Source organism: Mauremys mutica, chromosome 1 (genome assembly GCF_020497125.1).
Source record: "Mauremys mutica isolate MM-2020 ecotype Southern chromosome 1, ASM2049712v1, whole genome shotgun sequence".
In the NCBI taxonomy this organism is placed as follows: domain Eukaryota; kingdom Metazoa; phylum Chordata; order Testudines; family Geoemydidae; genus Mauremys; species Mauremys mutica.
The window spans coordinates 99,321,995-99,349,229 of record NC_059072.1 but is presented as its reverse complement, the minus strand read 5'-3'; the positions used below and the strand labels follow the sequence as shown (position 1 = coordinate 99,349,229).

Genomic DNA, 27,235 nt, shown 5'->3' with positions numbered 1-27,235 from the left:
AACCTGCAAACAGTTGAGAAAGGGGAGGTGGTGCCAGGGGCGGCTTCAAGTTTTTTGCTGCCCCAAGCAAAAACATTTTCCCGTGCCCCCCTGGCCCCGCCCCAACTCCACCCCTTCTCCGCCCCATTCCACCCCCTTCTCCAAATCCCCGTCCCCACCTCCTGCCCCAGGCGTGCCGCATTTCCCCTCCTACCCCTCCCTCCCAGACTTGCCTGGGAGGGAGGGGGGAGAAGCGGAGCACTGGTGTGCTTGGGGGAGAAGGCGGAGGTGAGCTGGGGGGAGCAGTTCCTCTGCCCCACCAGGTTACTTCCTGCGGCCCTCCCCGTGCCCCCCACCGCCGCAGCTCACCTCCACTCTGCCCGCTCCCCTGAGTGCGCCGCCGCCGCTCCGCTTCTCCCTCCTCCCTCCCAGGCTTGCTGCAAAACAGCTGATTTGCACAGCAAGCCTGGGAGGGAGGGGGCAGAAGCGGAGTGGCGGTGCGCTCGGGGGACCAGGCGGCAGTGGAGCAGAGGTGAGCTTGGGGGGGGAAGCGGTTCCTCTGCGCCCCCCCCCCCCCGGCTTACTTCCTGCGGCCCTTCTTGCGCCCCCCACCGCCACAGCTCACCTCCGCTCAGGGCTGGCTCCCGGCTTTTTGCACCCCAAGCAAAAAAAAAAAAGAGCAGGACTGCCGCCCCTTGGAAAGTGCTGCCCCAAGCACATGCTTGGAGCGCTGGTGCCTAGAGCCAGCCTTGGGTGGTGCATGCAAATGTAGCCATAAGTAAGGGAATGAAGGCTGCACCACAACATTATTCCTTCCAGGAATGCATACGGAATAGAGAGAGAAGGGAGGGTGCAACATGAAGCGGCTGCAACCTGTGGTCCAGGGGCTAACCAGCTCGAACAGTATGTGCACAACTATAACTGAGGACTTCTGGTAGGGTTCTGGCAAACACGTGATTTGCTGCTTCATGTTGCCTTTCTTGAGTACTTCTATATGGACCCCTGTTGCGTGTGTGCGTGTGCACCTAGATGCATGAGGCTGCTCTCATGGGTGTTGACTGGCCATGATTACTTAGGTCTTTCTTTATTCAAATTCAATTCTTAACCAAAGCTGTACATGTCCTATTTTTATAACTTTTAAGTATACCCTCAAATTAACACACTAAAACCACCAGATACACTTTAGCAATGCAGCGAGCTGCCCGCACAGCACTGCCCGCACTGCCCGTAAACAGTGTGCTCATGTTTACCCACCAGGATGATAAATCTCCCAGACAACCATCCCCTGGACCTCAGCCAGCCCATCACTGCACCCTGAAACTAATGTTTTAGGTCTCTCATGTAGGCTGTGTGGTGTAAAGTGAGTGTGTGGTCAACCAGATCCCTTTCAATACTCTTGGCCCTGGCTATCTGCTATATACCAGGGTCTGACTAACTTCACTTCCTGTTAGTCTTTTCTCAGCTGGGTTGCTACCTGCTGCAAGTAGGGTGCCACTTTTGCAGCCTTGGATTCCACCTCTTCCTACCCCACCTATGGCCATGGTCAGTTCCACCAATCTTTACCTCTTCCTGCCTGTACACATGACCATTAATACTAGTTTTGTGAGAGGAAGAATTACCCTGATTGCAGTAGTGTTCAAAGGTCCCAGCCAGACTCAAGGCTCCATTGTTCTAGGAGCAGTACAAGCAAACACGTGAGAAGATACTATCCTTGTCCTGAAGACCTGGCATCTCAGGCCACACTCCTGTAATCAGATCTCTGTGGCCAGACCTTTTATCTGTTGGGAGGAGGAATTCATGAGGGGATAAGTGTCCACCTGAGTGGATCTGATTCCAGGATTGGGTGTCAGTGTAGGGATTCTAACCCTGCCAAAACTTGAACACTTGGTTAACTTTATACAGGTGAAGAGTCTCGTTGAAATCATGCATAAGGCTTTGCAAGATTGAGGCCTAGGAATATATGCATCGTGCACTTGTTTCAATTCCCTGCATAATTTTGAAAACATTTCAGGAGAACGGGGCCCTCGAGTTGTCTTGTCACATTAAATTATGTGTCAGATAAATTATTGGTCTCCGCGAAAAAGACTTCTAATGTGCATGGACACATCTCATTCAGCCTGTGTAGTTTTTTAAAACAGAAATCTGATAGTTGAAGGCAGGAAGAGGATTCTTCTTGTACATGGGTCTGGGCAAGTTTTGAGTGAAATCCAGCAGAAAGGCTTCTAGCAAAAATTGTGGTGCTGTATTGTATTTAGAAGAGCAAATGATTATCCTGGGAAATATCTCGTCCCACTGGGATGAGATGGAGGCACAGTAACGCGACCCTGTTCCTGGTCTACCAGGCTTCATGCTGTGCAACCTGAGCTGTTGAGTCTTTCTAAGTGATTTCCTTTATCTCGGGTAGCTAGGTGCAGCTTCTACCCTGCATCTTCGCCGCCTGTGTTAGCCATCATTTTCAGGGTTCACATTGGATCTGTCCACTTGGCATAATGCCCAAGGTGATATTTTGGACAAGCCTTCATCGCTGATGGCATAGCTCCAATGAGCAATCCCCTACTTCAGTTGTTACACCTCCTCCACCACAATGAGGTTCAGGTCAGACTTGTGAGGGAGACCCCCTATTACAAGAGTTCATCAAGTCTGTTCCGATGTTGGACTCTCAGGCCATTAAGCTTTCACAGTTGTGCAGGAACAAACCAAATGACGAACTAGCGCTACGACCAACTGACTGTCTGGCTAAGTGTTGAAGAAGAAGAGAGGATTGTATTTAGGGTTGCCAGGTGTTCGGTTTTCGACCAGAATGCCGGGTTGAAAAGGGACCCTGGCGGCTCCGGTCAGCATTGCTGACCAGGCTGCTAAAAGTCTGGTTGGCGGCGCAGAGAGGCTAAGGCAGGCTCTGCATGGCTCGCGGAAGCAATGACAGGTCCCTGCACCCCTAGGTGCAGGGGTGGCCAGGGAGGCCATACGTGCTGCCCCCCACCCTGAAAACCAGCTCCGCAGCTCCCATTGGCTGGGAACTGCGGCCGATGGGAGTTGCGGTGGCAGTACCTGTGGGTGAGGGCCTTGCGTGGAGTCTCCCTGGCTGACCCTGTGCCTAGGAGCCAGAGGACATGTTGCTGCTTCTGGGAGCCACCTCAGGTAAGCGCTGCCCAGAGCCTGCCCAGCACCCACAACTCCCTCCTCCACCCCTGCCCCAGCCCTGAGCTCCCTCCTGCACTTTGAACCCCTTGGCCCCAGTCCTGAGCCCCCTCCTGCACCCCAAACCTCACATCCCCAGCCCCACACCACAGCCTACAGCCCTAGCCAGAGTCCGTACTCCCCGCAAGCGCCTGCCCCAGCCCGGAACCCCCTCCCACACTCCGAACCCCTCGGCTCCACACTCTAGCCTGGTGCCCTCTCCTGTACCCCAAATCCGTCATCCCCACCCCCTGCAGAGCCCGCACCCCCTCCGGGCAACAGAGGAAGGGGGGATGAAGTGAGGGGGGCAGGGCAGGAGCAGCGGGTGGGATAAGGGTGTTCAGTTTTCTGCAGTTAGCAAGTTGGCAACCCTAATTGTACTGTAGATTTCAGATTGTTCAAAAGATTTGTATTTACTCAAAAGACAAAAAAGCAATTTTGTTATTTTGCAGAGAGCTGGATTGAAAGATGTCTCAATGAAAGTGAAAACAAACGGTATTCCAGTCACACCTCTCTGGGGAATGTTTCTAATGATGAAAGTAAGTAATTTTTCATTCAGTTTAAGTGAGGTTATGGGTATGCCCATGTGCAGAAGTTAACTTGTTAAAACATGCCATCGTAACATTGATGCTTATATTCAAAAACTATCTTTCTTTCATCATGATATTGAATATATAAAGAAAAAAGTATATGCCTTACAATGAGGGTAGTTCTACACTGCAATCCAAGGGGTGATTTCAGCTCAGGTCGGAATGCCCCACTAACAGAGTTAAAAATAGTAATGCAGATATGGGGTGACTGGCTTCAACAGGGCTAGCAATGCAAGTACATACCCTGGATTCTGGCATGTTTGTACAGCCCTTGCTAAAGCCTGGGCTACTGCCTCTGTACTGCTATTTTTAGCAGTACTGCAAGCGCACATTGGATCGCAGCATAGGCGTAGACTTAGTTGCACTGTGCTGTTTTTCAAGGCAATGATTTGGTAAATGAAGTGAACCGTGTTGTACAACACAAAAAGGCAGTTACGCTATACACGGGATTTAAAACTGTTAGTTATTATTTGTGTTGTGGTAGCAACTATGGACACCAGTCATGGACCAGGATCCCACTGAGCTAGGTGCTGTACAAGCAATCTAAGTAATGTAAAATAGCGTGTATTCAGGTTTCCAAATCCAGTCATTGTTGGAATGAAAGAGCCTTTCAGTTGCGTAGTCCAAAGAGCCAGGTTACTGTGATAGCTGATAATTTTATACATGTTTTCACTGGAACATTTGCTAGCCTCCCATTAAAAATGTATCGAAGAGGAAGTAGTGTTGTCTGTTGGTTAGATCAGGATACTCGGAGCCAGGGCTTTGGTAGGGCTCTGTGTGGGCACAGGGGTCTGCTTGAATAGAATAGGTTGCAGAATTCAGGGCTCGCTGTATAAAAAGTTATGACCTGTAAAATGCAACTGTCAGGATTAGATCAAGAGTAAAATCATCTGTTTTGTTTTTAACAGGTGACCACTAGACACTTGGAACGCAGACTAAAACAATAAACAGTGGCTTAATAAATCCATCCTAATGTATATCACGTGTTTAAAAATTAGACTCTCAGATTACAATCACATGTTAAATATGCCCTTACCTATGCTACTACTACCTTAGGTTATTAAAGGGACAGTGGCAATTTTAAATCTAGTCAGAGGAAAAAATATTTTAATTATCTTCAGTTATAGCAATTTTAGTTGTTGCTTGTAACAGGTTTAAAAATCAGGCAGAAATGATTTTTAAGATGAGTTTCCCTTTAAAATTCTTCTTCCTTTTTTTTTTATTCACCATTTACTTCCCCCCATTTGGGTTTTTTCTTTTCATTTTACTCAATTTGGATAGAGAAAATAAACAACCTAAGTCATTTTCCATCTCTGCATTTTATGTGTTAGCCCATGCTACAATATATGTTTGCATTTCTTACTCTGCAGGAGATTGCTTAGGTCTAAACATAAACACTTTTAACTGAAATGTTTTAAAAAGCCATTTGTTTACTATGCTTTTACAAAACAAAGACAAACAATCCTCCCACCCCATATTTTGCATCCAATCTACCCGACTGTCCCTCCTCCCTTTTTTTTTCTTTTTTTTTTTTGCATTAAGGGAGAATTACTCCGAGGATGTCCAGTTGCTATGGTGTTGATGATATGACAGTACAATAATTCAGTGGCCCTTTTTATACAGGGACTCTGCTCCCCTCTGCTCAGGGATCTAGGTGGGACAACCCTCTACTTTAGAAGTATGGGAAGAGAAGAATGATTGGAACCTCCTGACACTTGTTTGTGACCCTCAAATTGAGAACACATGCTGTAATTCACTGAAGCAAACTGATGAGTATAGTTGAGAACCACTCATTTGCCAGGTTTTATTTTAGAAATTAAGGAGTTTCTCTGCAAATGATTCTGGCAGATTCACAACAATCATTTGTTTGCCCAGGTTTTGTATACACTGAGATCATTAATATCTTATAACATCAATTTCAAACTGTGTGCTAAACCTGAATAAAGCCATCTTTCAAGTGATGCCTGACCTGACTTAACTCCTAATAGCCGAAGAGTTCAACGCTGAGCAATCATACTTTTCAGAATGCTCACGATGTCTGCAGACCCAATCCAAAGTCCATCAAAGTCAACGGAAAGACTCCCGTTGACTCTGAGCTTTAGATCAGGCCCATAGTCCAAGCCAGTGGGAGTCTTTCTTTTAACTTTGAGCTTCGGATCAGGCTCTATCTGATTAATGTCTTATAGTATGGGTAGCTCTTACTCCAGAGCTTTCTGTTCTGGATCTGCAAAGAGTATGTTGGTTCTGTGCAGGTTTGGGCTTGTTTGATTGGCTAGTCATTCCGCTGCAGGTGGAGTTAACTGGTGTCGAGGTCACTTTGGGTAATGTTCTTTTGCTTTATGGCAAGTATTAAACCTCCTCTAACTCCCAAGTGTCCCCTGAGCATCTAAGATGGCCACTTCATTGGTGGGCCAAGGAAATTCTATCTGTGGTTTATCAGTGTATTGTAATGGGTCTTCTGAGAATCAGGATCAGGGAAAGAAGTGCCATATTTCAAGTGTCTCTGTGCTGATTCCGCTTCCCAATGCATCTGTGAAAGGAGTTTATATGACCATGTGTCAGTCTCTCATCTCTGGTAGCTTGTTGGGCTGATGTCAAGGCATGTGAAGTCATTGGCTCAGCATCCATACCTAATCACAGGCTTTTTGCCTCAGCAATTTTAGGGGTACTTATTGAGACCCTTGGGACTGATTTCTGAATCTCAGGACTTTCTGTGATGCCATGCCTGCAGACCCCACAGAAGCCATGCCTGCAAGACCCCCAGTCATAAAAGTGACATTGACTCAATGCACCTAAATTAGCAGATATATTTTTCTGAAATATATGTGGAAAGGAATTGCCATAGCTAATGTGAGCTGAGGTCCCCATCTAATTCAGTATCATGTCTTCAACAGTGTCTCATATCAGATACAAATATTTCCTGGGGGAGGAAAACTGTCCATTTTCCAACCATCTCTAGTCAATTAGACTTGTGCTCCTAAGTCATGTAGGTGCTTTGGAAACTCCCAGCCTGTTCAAGGAACACAGGATCTGCCCTCGGGGCCGGATTCTCACCCATGGCTACACATAACAGTGAGAGATATGGTAACTACTTACCTTCATCTAGCTCAGTGGCTCTCAGCCAGGAGTCAGACCTAGTTTGGAAATTTGACAGGGGAGGGGCTGTTCATCTGAAAACTGTGGAGCTGCTCGGCTTAATGCAGGGAGTTCATCCAAATCTGACCTCTGCTTCCATAGCGTCTCAGGGGTCCTATCGCACCCGTTGGACTGCATGGGGATGACGTGAGGGGTCAGTACCTCCCAGATGTCCCAGCAGGTATAAGGAGAGATTCTTCCCAGCTGCTTGACAGACCTAGAGACTAAAATCAAAATTTTCAAGTGTCCACTAATTTTACATCCCTCAATTTGTGCATATACAACTTAACATGTGTAGGGGTCTGTGTTTCAAAGCTGCTGAGCACCCCCACTTCCATTGACTTTGGTTGGAAGTCTGACTCTGAAAATTAAGGAATCTCTCAAGCGGGGCAGCCAAAACCGTAGACTCTTATGAAAACTTGGCCTTGGTAGCGTGTGCAAACCACAAACAGAGCTGCATACCGATAGCCTTGAAGCAAAGCTTCCAGTCAGGAGGAAGGCAGAGCCACTGGCCAAAGAAACTCCCAGGGTTGAAGGTTTTTGGTTATACATAGTAAGTGGACCCCATTTTTTACATTTTGTCTTCTCCTTACCCCTTCTCTGGCATCTTGGGAATTGCAGCACTGGGGGTGGGGGGAGACTGTCTTTGCTGTAGGGTGAAAGAGAGGGCCAGGGTCTTATACCTCCTGTACAGAAGAAAAATAATTGATGTGAGATGTTTCTCTCCTCATCCCTGTTGCCATTTGGTGAGTGTAGGGGCTAGGGTGTTTTTGGGAGCTAATTGTCCCAGTCTCCTCTTGGCTGACTGGGCCTTTCTGGCTGTGGCTATTGTAGAGTTGCCAGGTGTCTGGATTTTTACTGGAATGCCCAGTCAAAAAGGGACCCTGGCGGCTCCGGTCAGCACCACAGACTGGGCCGTTAAACGTCCGGTCGGCGGTGCTGCTGGTCTAAGGCAGACTAGTCCCTACATGTCCTGGCACCGTGCTGTGCCCCAGAAGGGGCCAGCAGGTCTGGCTCATAGGTAGGAGGGCCACAAGGCTCTGCACGCTGCCTCGAGCACCGGCTCTGCACTCCCATTGGCTGGGAACCACGCCAGTGCCCCAACCCTGAGCCCTCCTCAAACCTGAGCTGAGCTCTGTCCTGCATCCCAAACCCCTCATCCCTGTGCCCACCCCAGAGCCTGCACTCCCAGCTGGAGCCCTCATCCCCCCTGCACCGCAACCCCCTGCCCCGCCTTGATCCCCCTCCCACCCTCTGAACCCCTCAATCCCAGCCCGGAGCACCTTCCTGCACCCCAAACTCCTCATTCCTAGACCCAACCCAGAGCCTGCACCCCCAGCCAGAGCCCTCATCCCCCCAACCCATTGCCCCAGCCTGGAGCCTCCTCCTGTACTACAAACCTCTCAGCCGCAGAGCACCCTCCTGCACCCCAAATACCTCATCCCCCACACCAGAGCCCATACCCCCAGCTGGAGCCTTCACCCCCTGCACCCCAGCCCAGAGCCCCCTCCTGCACCCTGAACCCCTCATTTCTGGCCCCTCCCAGACCCTGTACCCTCTCCCACACCCCAACCCCCTGCCTCAGCCCAGAGCCCCTTCCCATACTCAGAACCCCTCAGCTACATTGCCAAGCCTGGAGCCTCCTCCTGCACCCCAAACCCCTTATCCCTGGCCCCACCCCGGAGCCTGCACCCTCAGCCAGAGCCCTCACCCAGCCTGGTGAAAATGTGTGAGTGAGGGTGGGGAGAGCAAGCCACAGAGGAAAGGGGGAATGGAGTGAGTGGGGGTGGGGCCTCAGATAAGAGGCGGGGCATGGGTGGGGCCTTGGAGGAGGGGTGGGGCAAGCCAGGGTGTTCGGTTTTATGTGAGTAGAAAGTTGGCAACCCCAGTCATTGAGTCCTTCACTTGGTTTCAGCGGGGGAGCACGGCCATCTTCCCTGCACCCTCAGCCAGAGCCCTCACCTCAGCTCCTGGGGATGAGGTGCTATTTAAAGTGCTGTGCAGCTGCCGTGTGCGCGCGCAAGTGTGTACATGCAGACATGGGCTAGCCCTCAAGTCTTCAAGTGCTTTTCTGCAATTGCAGCCATAGAGGTACTGAGAACTCTGGTGTTGGAGGTACCTTGAGCCAGGATTTGTTCCCATTTCTATATTTCTTTTACAGAATACTTAGCATTCATTTAAATAACAGTAGTTTGTTTTAATGTAGGGCACTGTTCTGCAGGGAAGCAATAAAAGAATAAACACAAAAGTAAAGGAAAATGACACCCATTATTATCCCCTTGCTGTATGAATGGTTGCAGAACCTGACCCGAGGCAAGATTGAAACAGAACGTTCCGTCTTCAATTTCATGTCAATTTTGCAAAACAGGAAAAAAAATATTGGCTGTATTTTTTTATGAAAAGAAGGCTAAATATAATGCATGGCTCTGCTATTCAATTAGCTAATGAGATCACAGGAGTATATTGTATAAAGGAGAAGTAAGCAAGCCTGTACACAAAAAGGCATACGGGCATATGTTTAATTTCATACCTAAAACTCATCTCCCCCATGACTCCTCATTCAGGTGCAATTATCCCTCCCCACCTCACCAAAAAAACACCCCTTGAAAACACAAACGAAAACCAAGCTACCCCTCAACCTCTCCTTCCATGAGACTGCCTTCTCCTCACCTCCACTTTGAAGCAGTGCTTAATTTGTGTCAGGGCTGAGCCCTGGAACCTCTAGGCTTGGCAATTCATAGCCCTGGCACCTCTGGGGCTTGCTGCATCAGTTAGGAAAGTAAAAAAATTGCTTGAGCCCCAGCACCTCTTTCATTATAAATTAAGCACTGCTTCCAAGTGTTAGAAAGGAATGAAAAAGGATTGCAGGATTCATATATATTAGTGTTCTGGAACCAGCAACAGCCCCTTCAGGTCTCAGTTTCTTGGTTTTACTATGATGTAACCAAAACCACACAATACCTTTTTAACCTTGCAAATCCCACTTGTTTATTTTACGTCTCTAGAACACATGGATTATCATTATAATTAATTGGCAGTGTTTTAAACAAGCACTTATTTGTGGCCGTGATGTTACAATTATGAATGATCACCTTTTGCTTTACAAAAATATCATCTAATTTTTCACCATTTTAGACACAACTGGAGTTCTTAATGGTACTCTTCCCACATTCATGATAATTTCACTTAGGCCTGGTCTACACTAGGACTTTAAATCGAATTTAGCAGCGTTAATTCGAATTAACCGCTCAACCGTCCACACCAGGAAGCCGTTTAATTCGACCTAGAGGGCTCTTTAGTTCGAATTCGGTACTCCACCCCGACGAGGGGAGTAGCGCTAAATTCGACATGGCTATCTCGAATTAGGCTATGTGTGGATGCAAATCGAACTTAGTAGCTCCAGGAGCTATCCCACAGTGCACCACTCTGTTGACGCTCTGGACAGCAGTCCAAGCTTGGATTATCTGACCAGCCACACAGGAAACGACCCGGGAAAATTTGAATTCCTTTTCCTGTCTGGGCACTTTGAATCTGATGTCCTGGTTGGACATCGGGGCGAGCTCAGCAGCACCTGCATCGATGCAGAGCTCTCCAGCAGAGGAGTCCATGCAATCCCAGAATAGAAAGAGGTCCCCAGCATGGACAGACCGGGAAGTCCTGGATCTGATCGCTGTGTGGGGCTATGAGTCTGTGCTTTCGGAGCTGCGCTCCAGCAAACGGAATGCAAAGACCTACGAGAAGGTCTCCAAAGCCATGGCACTCAGAGGATACAGCCGGGATACAACGCAGTGCCGCGTGAAAATCAAGGACCTGAGACAAGGCTACCAAAAAGTCAGAGCGGCAAACAGACGCTCCGGAGCCCAGCCCCAGACATGCCGCTTCTACGAGGCACTGCATGCCATTCTAGGTGGGTCTGCCACCACTGCCCCACCAGTGACCGTGGACTCTGAGGATGGGATAGTGTCGATGGGCAGTTCCTCGGCGATGTTCGCCGATGGGGAAGATGAGGAAGGGTTTGTGGAGGACGACGCAGGCGACAGCGCTTACAATACCGCTTTCCCCAACAGCCAGGATCTCTTCATCACCCTCACAGAGATCCCCTACCAACCCTCCGCGGCCGTTAACCCGGACTCAGAATCAGGGGAAGGATCAGTCGGTAAGTGCTATAAACATGGAAACATTAATTTTTTTAAAAACAGGAATAAAAAATATATAAAAACTATATAAAAACTTTTCCCTATAAAACTATATAAAAAGAAGGTCCACACATATAGGGATGGAACAGAAATCCTCCTGGGACACTTCCACGAAGCTCTCGTAGAGGAGCTCGAAAAGTCTCCGCAGGAGGTTCCTGGGGAGAGGTGCCTTATTTGGTGCTCCGTGGAAGCACACTCTTCCGCGCCAGGCCATCCTAACGTACAGCGGAATCATTGCCTCCACCAGCATTGCAGCGTACGGTCCTGGTCTGTGCAGGGATTCTCACAGCATCCTCTCTCTCTCTCTCCGAGTGACCCGCCTCAGGGTAATCTCGTTCGGCAACTGCTGCATCTAATTAGGGCAATTAGTGTACTGTTACTATTGTGAATGCTTGACTTTTACTTTGCATAGCAATGACCTTCGTTTAACAGCCACGTGTTGGAGGCCGCAGAGGAAAAGCATACAGTGATCTTTCCCGGGCACAGCCGCGAGGGGCTGGAACAGGGTCAGACTTTATGCTTTCCAGATTGCTTTCAGCGGGAGGGCACAGCTATCCATTAACTGTTAAGCAGCCTATAGTGTAGTGCTTACCAGGCCTGGCTGCTACACGGATTCAGCTGTACCACCCCTCTTGTCCGATCTCCTGTGCAAGACCGCAGCCAATGAAAGCGTATTCCGAAATCTCGAACTTGTCCTGAGAGCTCGTGAGACTAGGTGCCCTGTATGGTCTTGTTCACAGAAACTGAGTAGACTGTGTTCAGTGTTCGCAAACATGTATCTTTTCAAGGAAATCACTTCCTTTTTCCCATCACACAGCTGCGGCTCTTTCACGAACTGCCCCGGCATCCCCCTCACAGAGGCTGGTGCAGATTAGGCGGCGAAAGAAAAAGACTAGGGACGACATGTTCTCGGAACTGATGGCCTGCTCCAGAGCCGAGGCGGCCGAGCAGAGACAGTGGAGGGAGACCCTATGTCAGCACCAGCGCTCACACAGCGAACGGGAGGACAGGTGGCGGCAGGAAGACCAGCAGGCGACGCAAACGCTGCTTGGGCTAATGAGGGAGCAAACGGACACGCTCCGGCGCCTTGTAGATGTTCTGCAGGACCGCAGGCAGGAGCAGAGAGCCCCCCTGAACTGTATCTGCAACCGCCCTCCCCCGCCACAAAGTCCTGTCCCCCCCTCACCCAAAATCACAAGAAGGAGGGGCGCTAGGGGCCGTGAAAACTGTCACTCCACCCCAGCAGAGCGCTCATGTACCAAACAGCTCTCATGCCATAAATTTTGAGAAGTGCTTCCCTTCCTGGATCACCGAGTCCCAAATCCAAGTTTCATCCCCCCACTGTGTAGTTGAGTATTAAGAGTAGTTTGTTGTTATTCACTGTTTCCGTCACGTTTTCCTTGTCAGAAGACTTTGTGTGAAGGGGGGGGGGTATTTTAATTGCATAGGACAGCCTCCATTACCAGGGTACAGACTTGGGGGCAGGATCAACAGCAGGACACACACAGACTGCAGTCACTAGGCACCAGGGTCAGTCTGGGAGGTGTATGCTGCCCCGGGTCAGTCTGTGAGGTGTATGCTGCCCCAGGGTCCTAGCGCCTGCCATCCACAAATGGCAAGGCAGGCTGCCCTTACCATGCCCTTCCACCCTAGCCACGAGCCTCTCCGATGCCCTGAGCCCCAGCAAGAGCCCTCATCCATGGACACATACTCACCCTTCCCACACACCCCTCATCCCTTCCTACGCCCCAACACCCAGCCCAGAGCCTGCATCCAAACTCCGTCCCAAAGACGGCACCCCTCACCCCTTCCTGCAAACCCACCCCTTCCTGCACACCCACCTGCAACCGTCCTCCCCCACGAGACCGCTGTAGGAGCAGGAGCCTGTCATTCCTCTAGTGTAGAAGTGGTCTGTACATCAGTACACACCGTACCCACCACAGTCTGCGTCCATGTTTCAACCCTTGAACAGGAATTCATAATTAAAGAAAACTTTGTTAATAATCAGTGTTCCATTAAATTTATTTTAAAACGTGTGTTGGAAGAGGGGAAACCTGGAGAACGGGGTATGTAACCGCAGATCGAAGTCAACAGTCACTGAAACAGGCTCAGGTTCAGCTTCTCTGTAAATCAACTGGAGAGTCATAGGTTACCCTGCTCTCCAAGGAACCTAGCTTTCAAAGCCTCCCGGATGCACAGCGCTTCCCGCTGGGATCTTCTATCGGCACGGCTGTCTGGCTGAGTGTAATCAGCAGCCAGGCGATTTGCCTCAACATCCCATCCCGCCATAAAGGTCTCCCCCTTGCTCTCACGGAGATTGTGGAGCACACAGCAAGCAGCAATAACAATGGGGATATTTTTTTCGCTGAGGTCCGAGCGAGTCAGTAAGCTCTGCCATCTCCCCTTGAGACGTCCGAAAGCACACTCCACCACCATTCTGCACTTGCTCATCCGATAGTTGAAGAGTTCCTTCTCACTGTCCAAGGCGCCTGTATAGGGCTTCATGAGCCAGGGCATTAGCAGGTAGGCTGGGTCCCCGAGGATCACTGTAGGCATCTGCACATCCCCAACTGTTATTTTGTGGTCCGGGAAGAAACTACCTGCCTGGAGGCGTTTAAACAGACCAGAGTTCCTGAACACACGCGCGTCATGAACCTTGCCTGGCCACCCGACGTAGATGTTGGTAAAACGTCCCCTATGGTCCACCAGTGCTTGCAGCACCATAGAAAAGTAGCCCTTTCGGTTAATGTACTGGCTGGCCTGGTGGGCTGGTCCCAGGATAGGGATGTGAGTGCCATCTATAGCCCCACCGCAGTTTGGGAATCCCATCGCGGCGAAGCCATCTATGACGACCTGGACGTTTCCTAGAGTCACTACCTTTGAGAGCAGTTGCTCAACGATTGCGTGGGCTACTTGAATCACAGCAACCCCCACGGTAGATTTGCCCACGCCAAAGTGATTCGCTACTGACCGGTAGCTGTCTGTCGTTGCAAGTTTCCAGAGGGCTATGGCCACTCGCTTCTGCACACTCAGGGCTGCTCGCATCCGGGTGTCCTGGCGCTTCAGGGCAGGGGACAGCAAGTCACAGAGTTCAAGGAAAGTGCCCTTACGCATCCTGAAGTTTCGCAGCCACTGTGATTCATCCCAGACCTGCAGCACTATGCGGTCCCACCAGTCCGTGCTTGTTTCCCGGGCCCAGAATCGCCGTTCCACACCATGAACTTGACCCATTGCCACCATGATCTCCACTGCGTGGCGTACCCTGCTTTGTGAGAGGTCTGCGCCACTCTGTGACTTCCTGTCCTCACTGCGCTGACGGAGCCTCCTCGCCCGATTTCTCAGCAGCTGACTGTGGAAGAGGTGGACGATAAGGTGCGAGGAGTTGACAACGGCCATAAGTGCAGCGATGATCGCAGCGGGCTCCATGCTCGCAGTGCTGTGGCATCCGCGCTGTAACCGACCAGAGAAGGGCACGAACAGATTTCCCGCCGGCGCTTTCAGGGAGGGAGGGCGTGATTGACGGTTCAATGATGACAGTTACCCAAAACCACCCTCGACACATTTTTTCCCCCAGCAGGCATTGGGGGCTCTACCCAGCATTCCAATGGGCAGCGGGGACTGCGGGAACTGTGGGATAGCTTCCCACAGTGCACCGCTTCCAAAGTCGACGCTGGCCCCGTTACTGTGGACTCAGACAGTCGAATTAGTGTACTTAGTGTGGATACACAAATTCGACTTCATAAGGTCGATTCCACAAATTCGAGTTAAGTAGATTCGAAATAGTCTTGTAGTGTAGACGTACCATTAGATGAAAATAACAGTGAAACGGGTAGCTCTAGAGCTGATGACAAAAAAATGATCCTTTGGAAAATGTGGTGGTGTGTTTGTTTTGTTTTTGTTTTTGTTTTTAATCAATGAAAAATATTTGCCCAAAACCAGACAAAACCAGACAAACTGAAAAATTTCAGTTTTGTGACAAAAAATGTGGATTTTTTTTGAGGAAGCATTTTCATGAATATTTTAGATTTATTGAGAATCCAATTTTCAATTAAAAAAAAAACTATTGTTGGAAAAATTTTGAGCACCATTAAGCTCATTCCCTCACTGAGATATAAAGGAGGATTTAGTGTGTGGGCTGCAAAGTCTGAAAGAAGGAACCCAGGAGCAGACAAACCTTAGGAGATGGTTTTGCCTGGGGTTTGTGATCTTATAATTAATTTTGGTGTTAATAACATTAAGTGCCATGGAGGAATGAGTTTGGACTATTCATAGTGTATAGCTTGTGCTTGCTATCAGATTGGTTAAAGCACCTGCTCATAGTTCTTTACATGAAAACCCAGCAACTAAATGGATGGAGGTAGTGACTATACTGCTGTATAATTTAGATACTGGTAAGATATTTCATATAGTGTCACATAATATCCTAAGGGAAAATTAAATCAAGCTGGCATAGATGAAAAGATGATAAACATCTCAAAGCTAGCTCATTGAACAGAACAGACAGAATAAGTTTAGAAATTGTAGTCTGTAGAGGGAACAGCGTCCACTGGGTTTCACAGGGTCTGATACTTGTTCCCATTTTGTTTACCATTTTTGTTAATAAATTAGACAATAAAATAGAAAGTACTAAGTTAATGTATGACCTTATGTCTGGGGAGAATAACCCTAAACATAACAGGAAGAGGAGGCTTAGGGACAAATTCTGGCCTCTTGTGCATGACTCCTGAAATAATAATTGAGGCCACCTTTATGCATCTGTTTATAGATTTTGTCTTAAAAATTAGCAACATTGGAAATGACATTGGTGTGCAAAAAAGCTAGATAGTGCCATATTGTAGGAGGACTGGTAGTGACATCTGTACTTGGGTTGCCAAACACTTTCCTTTATGAAAGATGCTTGTAATCTGTTCTCTGCAAACTCTCACACCTCCATTGTTTTTTGCAGAGCACTTTTAATGTTCAACAGGAGGGATGCCCTCCTCTGGCTACAGAAGTGCCTCTTCTTTGTCTCACAAAATTCTGTTTAGGTTTTGCTGAGATATAAACTGCTAAAAATGACCATTTCCCTTCTCTCATTCATTTTCCCTCAGGAAAGTTTTGGCAGCCTGCTGAAATAATAACACACGCGCACACACACAATTCTAAGGGTATGTCTACATTGAAATGCTACAGCTGTAGTGCTGCTATGTGCCACTGTGGTGTAGACATTTATTACAGCGATGGAAGGGTTCTTCAGTCGCTATAGTAAGTCCATCTTCCTGAGGGGCAGTAGCTAGCTTGACAGAAGAATTCTTCCATTGACCTAGTGGTGTCTACACTGGGTCTAGGTTGACTTAATGACGTCGAATGGAATGTGAAATTTCTTGCAGCTCTGAATAATGTAGGTCAGTGGTTCTCAAACTTTTCTTTTTGTGGACCACTTGAAAATTGCTGAGGTCTCGGTGGACCACTTAATGGGATCATTCCAAATGTTGTTTGTACTGTTAGCTAACTATCGTAAAGCGCTTTGGATAAAAGCACTATATAAGAAAACCTCAATAATAATTAATGTTTTTTTGTTCTACAAATAAAAGCACACAACTCATATTTTCATATCTGTAGTTTTACCTTTCTAATGCAATGGATGTGCCCTCTCCCCCGCCATGGCAGCCTCCAAGCTGGGGCTGGGAAGGAGGGGGGGGGTCTCTCCCCGGCAGCCGCAGCCCTGGAGCTGGGGAAAGTCACCTCTTTCTCTGGCCGCCGCAGCCCTGCACGTCCCAAATTCTCCCCCATCCCCTCTTCTCATCCCACTGCCCTCTCCCACCTTATTCTCCCCAAGGCCCACCTCACCTTACATGTGCGTCTTCTCCAGGGTCCAGGCACCTAATTAGTGGAGCCATGCCTGCGCGGCTCCAATGATTAGGTGGGTGGCACTTCATTCTTTCATGTGCCGCCATCCAGGCGCGCACCTTAGAGGGAACTATCCGCAGACAACTATCCGCACAGTCAACTTGTGGAATTCCTTACCTGAGGAGGTTGTGAAGGCTAGGACTATAACAGCGTTTAAAAGAGAACTGGATAAATTCATGGTGGTTAAGTCCATAAATGGCTATTAGCCAGGATGGGTAAGGAATGATGTCCCTGCCTCTGTTTGTCAGAGGATGGAGATGGATGGCAGGAGAGAGATCACTTGATCATTGCCAGTTAGGTTCACTTCCTCTGGGGCACCTGGCATTGGCCACTCTCGGTAGACAGATACTGGACTGGATGGACCTTTGGTCTGACCCGGTACAGCCATTCATATGTTCTTATGAACAGAGTATACACTGTGCAGACCACCTGAGTGGAGCTTGCGGACCACTGGTGGTCCATGGACCACAGTTTGAGAACCTTTGATGTAGGTTAAGCTAACTTAACTTTGTAGTGTAGACCAGCCCTGAGGTTGACCTCATGCTGCCCGCATCAAAGCTGCAGCAGACAGTGTTCTGGGAATGTCTGGGAGATTCCAGAGCAGTTGTAGTGTGTATGTGGGGGGGAATCAGGTTGGGCTCCCCTTCCCGCCCTGGACATGGCCTGTAGCCCCTCTGGGAGTACCATATGTGGCAGAAACCAGCCGGGTGCCCCATGAGACCCAGCAGCATGTTTCCTCCCCATCCCCCAGGGACACCTCAAGGGACTGGACCTCCTCAACTTCCAGGACAGAGAGAGTCAGTCAGGACAGGCTCCCCCAGTGAGAAAGTTGTTACAGTTGCACATAACAGGTTTTGTTTTCACCTTTTTCCTTTTTAAATAAGCCCTGTGAAATTACCTTTTTAAAAACTGTATTTAAATTTGTGCAGCTATCCGGTGCACTGAATGAGGCATGTGTCCTGTAGAAGAAAGCAGAATGTGGTAATGTAATTAAAGACTGTATAATATGCCTATGCACAAGGGGACAGAATTAAGGTTGTACAGATGACCATAAATCTGACATTTCCTAACTTTCAAGTGAGACCCTTCCTTTAATATAACCTAAATCAGTCCCCTTTAAGGAAGTCAGCACTCAAGTGCTGGGCAGCATTAAGCAGAGGACTGTTTCTCAACGTGTGTCCTGAACCCGCCTGGCTTAGCTGAGTAGGAGGAAGGGCACGGAGAGATTCTACAGTTTCTGCTTTCGTTTAAAAAAATGTTGGTCTCCAACTATTATGATTGCAAAGAAAACCTTCAAAAGGTGAAGTGAGTGTAACTGAAGGAATGTAGGAGTTTGCAGGGAGTCAAAAACAATAGCTCTAAAATGTGATCTGAGCCACTCATTTAAGTGGGTGCTCACTGGGATGATGATACTTTAAATGGCATCATTGTTAAGTATTTCACTGCTCATCAAAGCATGTAAGAAAGGAGAGGAAGCAATATTGCCAGTTTTTGTGATGACTGAATTTTATCTCAAGTATCGTGGTATCTGGTGTTTTTCTTTAATTCCCAGCTTCTGGAGTCCTGTGATTATGGGAGGCTCTCCACTTTCACTTTTTAAAAAAAATCCAAATTTCTAGCCCTTGTGGTGCAGAGAGAACCTGGAAAATGTGGCACTTCATGATTCAGAAACCAGGAGACAAATATTTATTGGTTTGTTGTTGGTTTTGTTTGGTTTTGGCCCCTGACTCATGGGTTTTGAACATTAGGAGTCGGCAGTACTGAGGAAGTATTATATTAAGAAGATCTACACCAACATTTCCCAAAATGAGTGTAGGGGACCTGGGAGGACTAGCCAGAAGAAGAGTGGAACATGTATACAATTAAGCTGTATAGCAACACATGGCAAAGTGGTGGGGGCCAAAGTTCTTTCAAATAGGCTGGCTAACTCAGGGGGTGAATGCAGCCTTCAAGAAGTACCCAACAAGATCAGGAAGTACCACTAGGTGCCATTCTGGCTCCCCCAGAAAGTGCTGGAAGGGCATTCCGGAGCATTCTGGCATGACTCAATAGTTAGTTAGTACCCATTATGCCTCTGGCATTTAGGGCAGCGACAAAGCTCCTCCACTCCTGTCTGTTTCTGGCAAGTCTTTCAATGGTTCCCCAGCTTTTCAGCTGTGCCCCAGGTGTTTCAGCTCGGCTTCCACAGCTCTTTGCCACGTCGTTTTCAGGCAGCCTCATTTTTGCCTGCCTTCAAATGTCCATCTTATTGCTACTCTGGTGAAGGAATCAGTTTTCATCCGAAGCACACGGCCAATCCATCTCCAACACCTCGTGGTAATGATGGTGTTCAGATTTGCTTGGCTGCACTGTATGAACAGGTCTTGGTTTGAGATTGTTCTGGGCCAAAAGATGCGGAGGATTTTTCTGAGGCAGGTTGTATGGAGTGAAGACCGTTTGGACATGTCATACTTTGTCATTCCCCCTCATTCTGCACTATAAAGTAATGTTGAAAGTATGCAGTTCTGATAAATCTTGAGTTTGGTTTTGGTGTTGTATTTTGATGATTTCCAGAGACTATATTTAACAATCCTCAGAGTCTGTGCCAGGGGAGGGCAGCTTTTTGCTCCTGGCAGGTTCAACGATGCTGGATTGGTCTGTGAAGGAGGGGCCAGACAAAACAGACACCGTGGTCCTCCAGGTTGGGGGTTAGGCACAGGGCTAATAACCCTGTCCTGTAAAAACCAAAATATATTACAGAAACAGCGTGGAGAAATTGACCATTACTGCATGTGATGGCTTTCAAACATGACTCAAGGGCTAGGTTAAATTGTGAATATTCTGTAGTTAATCCTGCATGTGGAGGAGATGTGCTGTCTGATCGATGGTCCATGTGCTATTACAAACTAGGAAATGATGAACCTGGATATCAATACATCTGGGGGTTCTGGTGACAGCAGAGATGTACTGTACATTACTTAAACATCCCTCTTGAGAGGGATTCTGATACCATCTAACACCTCTGAGTATGTACTCCCTTGCAAGTCACATTTGCCCAGGAATTATTTAAAATGTATTTTTTTAACTGTTATAAGAATTAATTGGGAATCGAGGCTCAAGTGGTAGAGTGGTTGTGTGTTGTAGTGTTAAAGGTCCCAGATTCTGACTCTTCTAATGACCATGTTGGGGTGGGGGGGTTGTTACATATGACATAACAATAACCCCTATACGCAACTCCTCTCTCATTGTCAGGGCCTGCTGCAAGCCAAAATATACATAGCTTTAGCAGTGAACTAGTCTAGGGGGACCATTTTACATATTTCCAGAGTTTAGTCTCTATTTTTGGAAGGCTGTGAAGTCTGACAGATTTCTTTGAATAGACGGTTCCTTATCAGCTCACAAATGCCTGAGCAATTCCCACTGAAATGACATACCATTTTTTATTTCTCAATAGATGAGGAAAAAGAAAATAACAGAGCATCCAAACCACACTCTACTCCAGCTACTCTGCAATGGTAAGACTCCTTTTTAAAAAAAAAAACCCTTTGATAATTCCTTATCATTTTCATGCTCTGTCCCCAACTAAAAAGATTGTAGGCCTGAGAAACCTCACAAAGCAACAGTGTTTTCACTGCATGTGGGCATTCTATGCGGTTACACTCTATATGATGATGTGCCTTGCTGGTTGTCCTAATTATGTTTTTTGTACATGGAGCAAGATCCAGTTTGCATGGGTCTTTTGGGCAGATGTATTTGACACCTAAGCAATGAGGGTTTTGGTTTGGTTTGTTTAATTTTTAAAACGATAAAGAAAAATAAATGCCAAGAGTTTTTCAGTCTTCAGGACCCCGATTCAGCAAAGCACTCAACCAGGTGCTTATGTCCATCCCTGTTAGATGTAGGGTTGCCAGGTGTCCGGTAGGGAACGCCCGGTTGAAAACAGACCCTGGTGGCTCCGGTTAGCACCACTAACCGGGCCATTAAAAGTCTGGTTGGTGCAAGGCTGGCAGGCTCCCTATGTGGCTCCGCACAGCTCTCCAGAAGCAGTGACATGTCCCTCAGCTCCTAGGCGGAGAGATGGCCACGGGGACTCCATGTGCTGCCCCTGCCCCGCCCTGAGCACTGGCTCCACTGCTCCCATTGGCTGGGAACCACAGCTAATGGGAGCTGCTGGGGGCAGCACCTGTGGGTGGAGGCAGTGCGCAAAGCCGCCTGCCAATGCTCTGCCTAGGAGCCGAAGAACATGTCGCCACTTGCAGGGAGCGCCCAAGGTGAGCACTGCTCGGAACCCACACCCCGAGACCCCTCCCACACCCCAATGCCCTGCGCCAGTCCTGAGCTCCCTCCCACACTCAAACTTCCTCCTGTGCCCAAACCCCCTGCCTCAGCTCGGAACCCCCTCCCACATTCTGAATCCATGGCCCCAGCCTGGAAACCCCTCCTGTACCCCAAACCTCTCATCCCCAGCCCCACCTCAGAGCCTGCACCCTGTGCCCCAGCCCAGATCCCCCTCCTGCACCCTGAACCCCTTATTTCTGGCCCCACCCCAGAGCCTGGACCCCTAGCCCAGAGTCCATACCCCCTGCCACACCCCGAACCCCTCGGCCCCAGCCTGGAGCCTCCTCCTGCACCCTGAACCCCTCAGCCCCAGCCTCACGCCAGAGCCTGCATCCCCAGCCAACACCCTCACCCCCTCCCACACCTCAACCCCTTGCTCCAGCCCAGTGAAAATGAGCAAGTGAGTGAGGGTGAGGGAGAGTGAGTGACAGAGGGATGGGAGGATGGAGTGAATGGGGGTGGAGCCTTGGAGAAGGGGCAGTGCCTCAGGGCAGGGGGTGGGGCAACGGTGTTGGGTTTTGTGCAATTAGAAAGCTGGCAGCACTAGTTAGATGAGGTCCAAATGCTTTAAGATACAGGAGGAAAAAGAACAGCAGGAGTTTGACTGTGTGATTCACCTCACATGTCATAATCCCATCAGGGGGAAGGAAGACAGGAAGGAATGAGAGGAGAAATTAGGTGGTGGAGCGGGGGTGGGGAGGTAAGGAGGGGCAAGGTTGAAAGTAGATGAGAATGCTTTAGAGCATTATTGTGTCTCGTACTATGAATAAGTGAGGGATGTTCCACCTTTTCACACTTATTTACTGCAGCATTTTCATTTGTGTTATGATGACACAATCTTTTGAGCTCTATTTCCGTAGCTTGTGTCTTCTACTTCAGTTGTCTTTTTATTTTTGTTAGTTTGTTTATTTCAGAGAGAATTGAGGGCACAAAGTACCTTGCAGGAAGTGCTCTGCATCTGGTAGGATTGGGCTCTAGAATTGTGATCTGAAGTCAGTTGAAACACTCATTGGACTTTGGGGCTATTGTTAGCTCCACTGTACTTCAGCTATCAGTACTTTTCAGTATGTCGGGTGACAAATGGATTACTGCCCTACGGTACCTCACTTAGCAAAATGTTGGAATACTTACCTTGCTGTGCCAGCCTCTTGAGACCCATGTCTTTAAAGGGACATCAAGCAAAGGAGCCATTTTTCAAACATGAGTACCCAATTTTGCACTTGGACCCTTAGACTGTCCACTCAAACACTCAAATACCCATTTTAGGTTTCTAATTTATCCATCACAGTATGAAAATGCGGTTGGTGGTCTACCTCCAACATGCTTCACTGTAGACCTGAACGAATACATTGCAAAGAATAATCTATCCAATGAATTTGCCTCTTTTCCTGCATTTGGAATATTCATGAGCAGATTGCTGTTTCCTCACATTTGTTGTTTAAAGTTTATTCAATGACATTTTTCATGTTATTTGACTATAGATCGATCTAGAGCAACTTATTGTGGGTATTCAGTGTTCTGACTGGAGGAACCCATAAACAATTCTGATGCAAATACTCAGACTTGCACATTTAAATTGATGTATAATTTGACTCTGAAAATCACTTTCTGCAAGTATCTATGCCAAAGAAATTCAGTCTCTCAGATGTTTGTGGTCAGTGAATGAAAAGGGTGAGTGAGTATGGCCAAACAGAATTCATTAAAAAGTGAAGAGTGAATATTCATATGCGTACTGTTACTATGCATTATTCACCCAGTCTACTTTACCTCAGTACAAGGTAAACAAAACAATGTAGGACACTCTAGCTAAAATAAAATAGCCAACAGCGCTTAGCAGCCATAAATCAGGACATTGTTTATTTTGTGGTAGTGCCAGTTAGAACTCTCCCCCTCCTCATCTCCCCCAAAGGAGCAAATAACATAGTAGCCAAGAAGTGAGACTGAATTGGAACACATGCCAGTGATACTGCTCTCAAAAGAAAACATGCAAATACTATAAACAATATTCAGCCAAACACTTTCAAGCTTCCTCATTCATAAAGGTTAGTAAATCCCTAAACCCCTGGGATATTGAACTCTGCTGGAATGCAGTCTGCACAATAATGCCCATTCAGAAACATTTGCCAGAGAATCCTAGAATTTAGAAATGTAAAAGGCTTGTTGCATCATGCAGTCTATCTGCTTCCTGCTACCTACACGTTACGTTATGTTCTCCCATGTTTATCTAGTGCAGGCATTTTCCCTTTTGACTTTTTGCAGAGCATTTAATTCCCTCTATTGAATATTCCACTCAAAAAAAATATGCGAGGACACTGAAATAGACACAGCAACTTTCTTCTGTGTTTTTAAAATATAATTTTTTCTGGTGTCAAATTAAACAATTCAATTATCTTAATGATTAATGCCTCAGAGCTTCACAGTTTAGCAGCTGTGCCACACAACAGTAGTTTGGTGTTTCTTCCGTTTGTTTATCTTAGTATTATCTCTTTGAATGTTGCTGGTCTCACCTGGAGAAGCTGTGCTACTGGATAGATTATACTGTATACAAGCAGACACTCAAATATCTTGGCCAGTCTGCTGTAAAGTGCTAAGCTTTCATGGGGTGAAGATGTCATTTTGCACTGTTCTAAAAAGCCTAACTTGTTAGCATCAGATTAACCATCATTTTGCAGTAGCACCTAGGAGCCCTAGTCATGAACTAGGACCCCATTGTACTAGGTGTTGTACAAACACAGGACAAGACATACCTAGTAGTTTAGTTTCATGTATTTGTTTGACAGCTCTGCCTGCAATTGCCTTGGACTCTGCCTTTGCATGATTGTAAAAGAGAGAAGGCCAAATTCAGTTGGAGACAGCCTAGTGTATAAGCATGTGCAACTGCCATGAAAGTCTGGGCCAAATTCAGCAGTGATATAAATGGTGATATAAATTACTCATTTGGCATAAGTGACAAAATAATGTAAACAGGACTAAGAAAGGGGGAAAGAGAGGATTGTGAGAAATAGGCCTTCCTTGGCATAGTAAATCCACGAAAGCTCATGCTGCAAAACGTCTGTTAGTCTATAAGGTGCCACAGGATTCTTTGTTGAATTAATTGTAGTTACATTGCAACAGCTTGGCATATTATGTTGCTTCTCATTTCAGAATAAAAGTCCGTATGATCAGCACTTACAAACATTACTCAGATGCAGAATAATCCCTTTTAATCTAGCAGTGTATAAGTACAAAGGGGAACAGTAATAAGGGCAGATAAAATTGTCTTTCCTATAGAAACATTAGGGTTTTTATTGCAATACCATGAGTGGTACAAAAGCTTTCTTACTGAACTACTGGATTGCTTTATTAGGACACACATATATTTCTGATAATGATTTGTTAGGCAGAAGATTGAGTTCATTATCTTTCCACAATACTGTAGGATGAAGCTGAATTCAAAATATGATAAAGTTGTTAAATAAAAGGCAGGAAAATAAAAGAAGTGGAGCAAAATGGGGTTTTTGATCATTTAAAAAAAAAGTTCAGGTATAATGGAGCATTCTTCAGTGTCAGACTAATGACTCCCTGTGAAAGAGAAGAGAAAAAGAGAAAAATTCATCAGATATGAACAGAAATAATTAACTGCTTTTCTTTCTGTCCTGTCTTGGTCAGGGAAGCTGACATGCCAATTAGCAGCTATAGTATAGAAATGAACTCACTGGGTTTTGAAAAGAGGTCTTGTTAAAGGTCTATGAATTTGGGGAACGATGCCGTGATGATATTCCTGTAGAAACCAAGGAAGAATAGATGTTGCCCTTACAAACCAATTCCATTCATCCAGCCAGATATCTTATTAAAATAGTTTGCAGTCACAAATGGTCACAATAACTGACATGGAGGGAAGGTCTGCCAAAGGCAGCGAAACAGAGAAACTCAGGTTATTTGGAGATCTGAACTTTTACAGGTAACTACTTCAAGGACCATGTTTGCTTTAAAATCCAGGTTTCCTGAGCAAATATTGATTCCAGCAATATAATTAACAAAAAAAGGAGCGTACTCTTTCTGACCTTCCTTCAGCAAGATACTATACTATGTGAGTAGGAGCATTGAAGTCAGTGGGAGTACTCATGGGTTTCAAATTAGGCATGTGCTTAAGTACCTGCCTGAACTGGGGCCTCTATTATTTGGGAAAGATCAGCCTCCAGAAAATAACTTTCAAAGCAACATGGTCTCACATCAACAGCTTTATAATTATTGAATTATATGGAGAATCTCATGTTTTAATGGCAAAGCGCTTGTGTGTAAAATTAAATCTATTATGGGGAATTATTATTTTCTATGAGGTAGAATAGGACAATATCTTAATGTTGCATTCAGCACTTGGTAGATTCTTCTTATCCTGTGTTGTACATCAGCATCTGTAAGAAACCATTGTACAAAACATTATCTGTGGAGAGCCTTCCATTGATGCAAATATTTTATTTTAGCTACTCCTGTTTACTTTATGTAAATCAGCTAGAAGTGAAAGTATTTAAAATATTTCAAGATGTTGATGGTGACTCTCGCTTGGACTCATCATCTAGGGTGCATCAGAATGTTGCCACTTAGTGATTTCTTTATTCTGTCATTGTGCATTCATTCGTTTAACCCATATGATTTAAAGTTATGATATAATAGTATTTGTTATGAAAATAGCACCTAGGAATTTCAATCAAGGATCAGGGCCCCAGTGTGCTAGGTACTGTACAGACAAGTAACAAAGAAGCCCCTGAGAGCTCACAATCTACATAGCAGATAGAATGCAACAGGTAGATGATACGGCCAAATGGGGTGGAGGTGAATTGGAAAGATGAGGTAACAATAAAACAGAGGTTAGCTGAGACATGAAAGTCACTTAAACGTGCAGGTTTGCACACTATTTATAATTCAGGGCAGCCAACATATTTGCAGTTTTCTTTGTTTGGTATTTGCTTTTTAAGGCTGGAGGAGAACTATGAGATTGCAGAAGGCGTTTGCATTCCTCGAAGTGCTCTCTATATGCACTATTTGGACTTCTGTGAGAAAAACGACACGCAGCCTGTTAACGCTGCCAGCTTTGGGAAGGTGAGTCTAAACTGCAATGACAAGCCTTGCTCTCTAACCTTGCTCTGGTGAGATTTTGATATTTAAAATGATAAAGGCTCTAGCCTCAGGAAAACTGTCACTTCAAGTCAGAGATGGCGATGCATCAAAGGAATACGGTCCGTATTAAAACTCCAAGAAAAATGTGAAGCATTTTAAACACTCAGAAGGTCGGGATCGCTTTTCATCATGGTTAAAGTGAAAATGCATTTTAAAAAATTGATGATTTTTATGATCTGCCTGTTCATGGCAGCCATTTTGCTTCAAAATGACATTTATGGCATTGGCAACATGGAAGCCAAATTCAAGAGAATGTAAATAATTCTGTTATTCCTTAATATTGCTTTAACAGTAATAACAATATTTATAAGTGTTAAACAGCAACAATTCAGGTCATAAAAACTTAGTATGGACAGGACTGCTCATTAATTCTGCAGAAATATTGGAATGCCCATTGACTTCAGTAAAGATACTCCTGATTTACACTAACACGAGTGAGAGGAGAACCAGGCCCATTATATGTCTTGTGTTGGCCTTCTGTGAGTGGTGAATTTCAGTCAGTACAGATGTGATCAATAAAACTTAGCTGTGTATTTCAGTACTGAGTTTCAGTGTCTTTTTAGGAGCTCTCAGTAGCCTGGAACATTACCAGATGTTCTTACTTTTGAATTTGCAGATAGGTGGGTGTCTTAAGTGCAAAATGGGATTATGTCAATTTTTACTTAAAAGTAAGTGAACCACTAGATCATCTAATGTGACCTCCTCTATAACACAGTCTGCCAGTAAATATTACACTACCTCTAAGTTATTCAAGAGAACACCCTGGACCTTTTAATCTTGTATTTTGTGATACAA

At 46.5% G+C, this 27,235-nt stretch overlaps 1 protein-coding gene across 1 annotated transcript in view; it reads left to right on the top strand.

Moving 5' to 3' along the window:
* Nucleotides 1-3,066: 3,066 nt before the first annotated feature.
* Nucleotides 3,067-27,235, top strand: part of RFX4 (regulatory factor X4) — a 103,097-nt gene continuing 78,928 nt past the window's right edge. Inside the window, exons 1-4 of the mRNA XM_044980652.1 lie at nucleotides 3,067-3,117; nucleotides 3,609-3,695; nucleotides 20,400-20,460; nucleotides 26,239-26,362. Of these exons, the coding sequence (XP_044836587.1) occupies nucleotides 3,090-3,117; nucleotides 3,609-3,695; nucleotides 20,400-20,460; nucleotides 26,239-26,362 (300 nt within the window). The 5' untranslated portion in view covers nucleotides 3,067-3,089. The remainder of the gene's footprint in view (nucleotides 3,118-3,608; nucleotides 3,696-20,399; nucleotides 20,461-26,238; nucleotides 26,363-27,235) is intronic.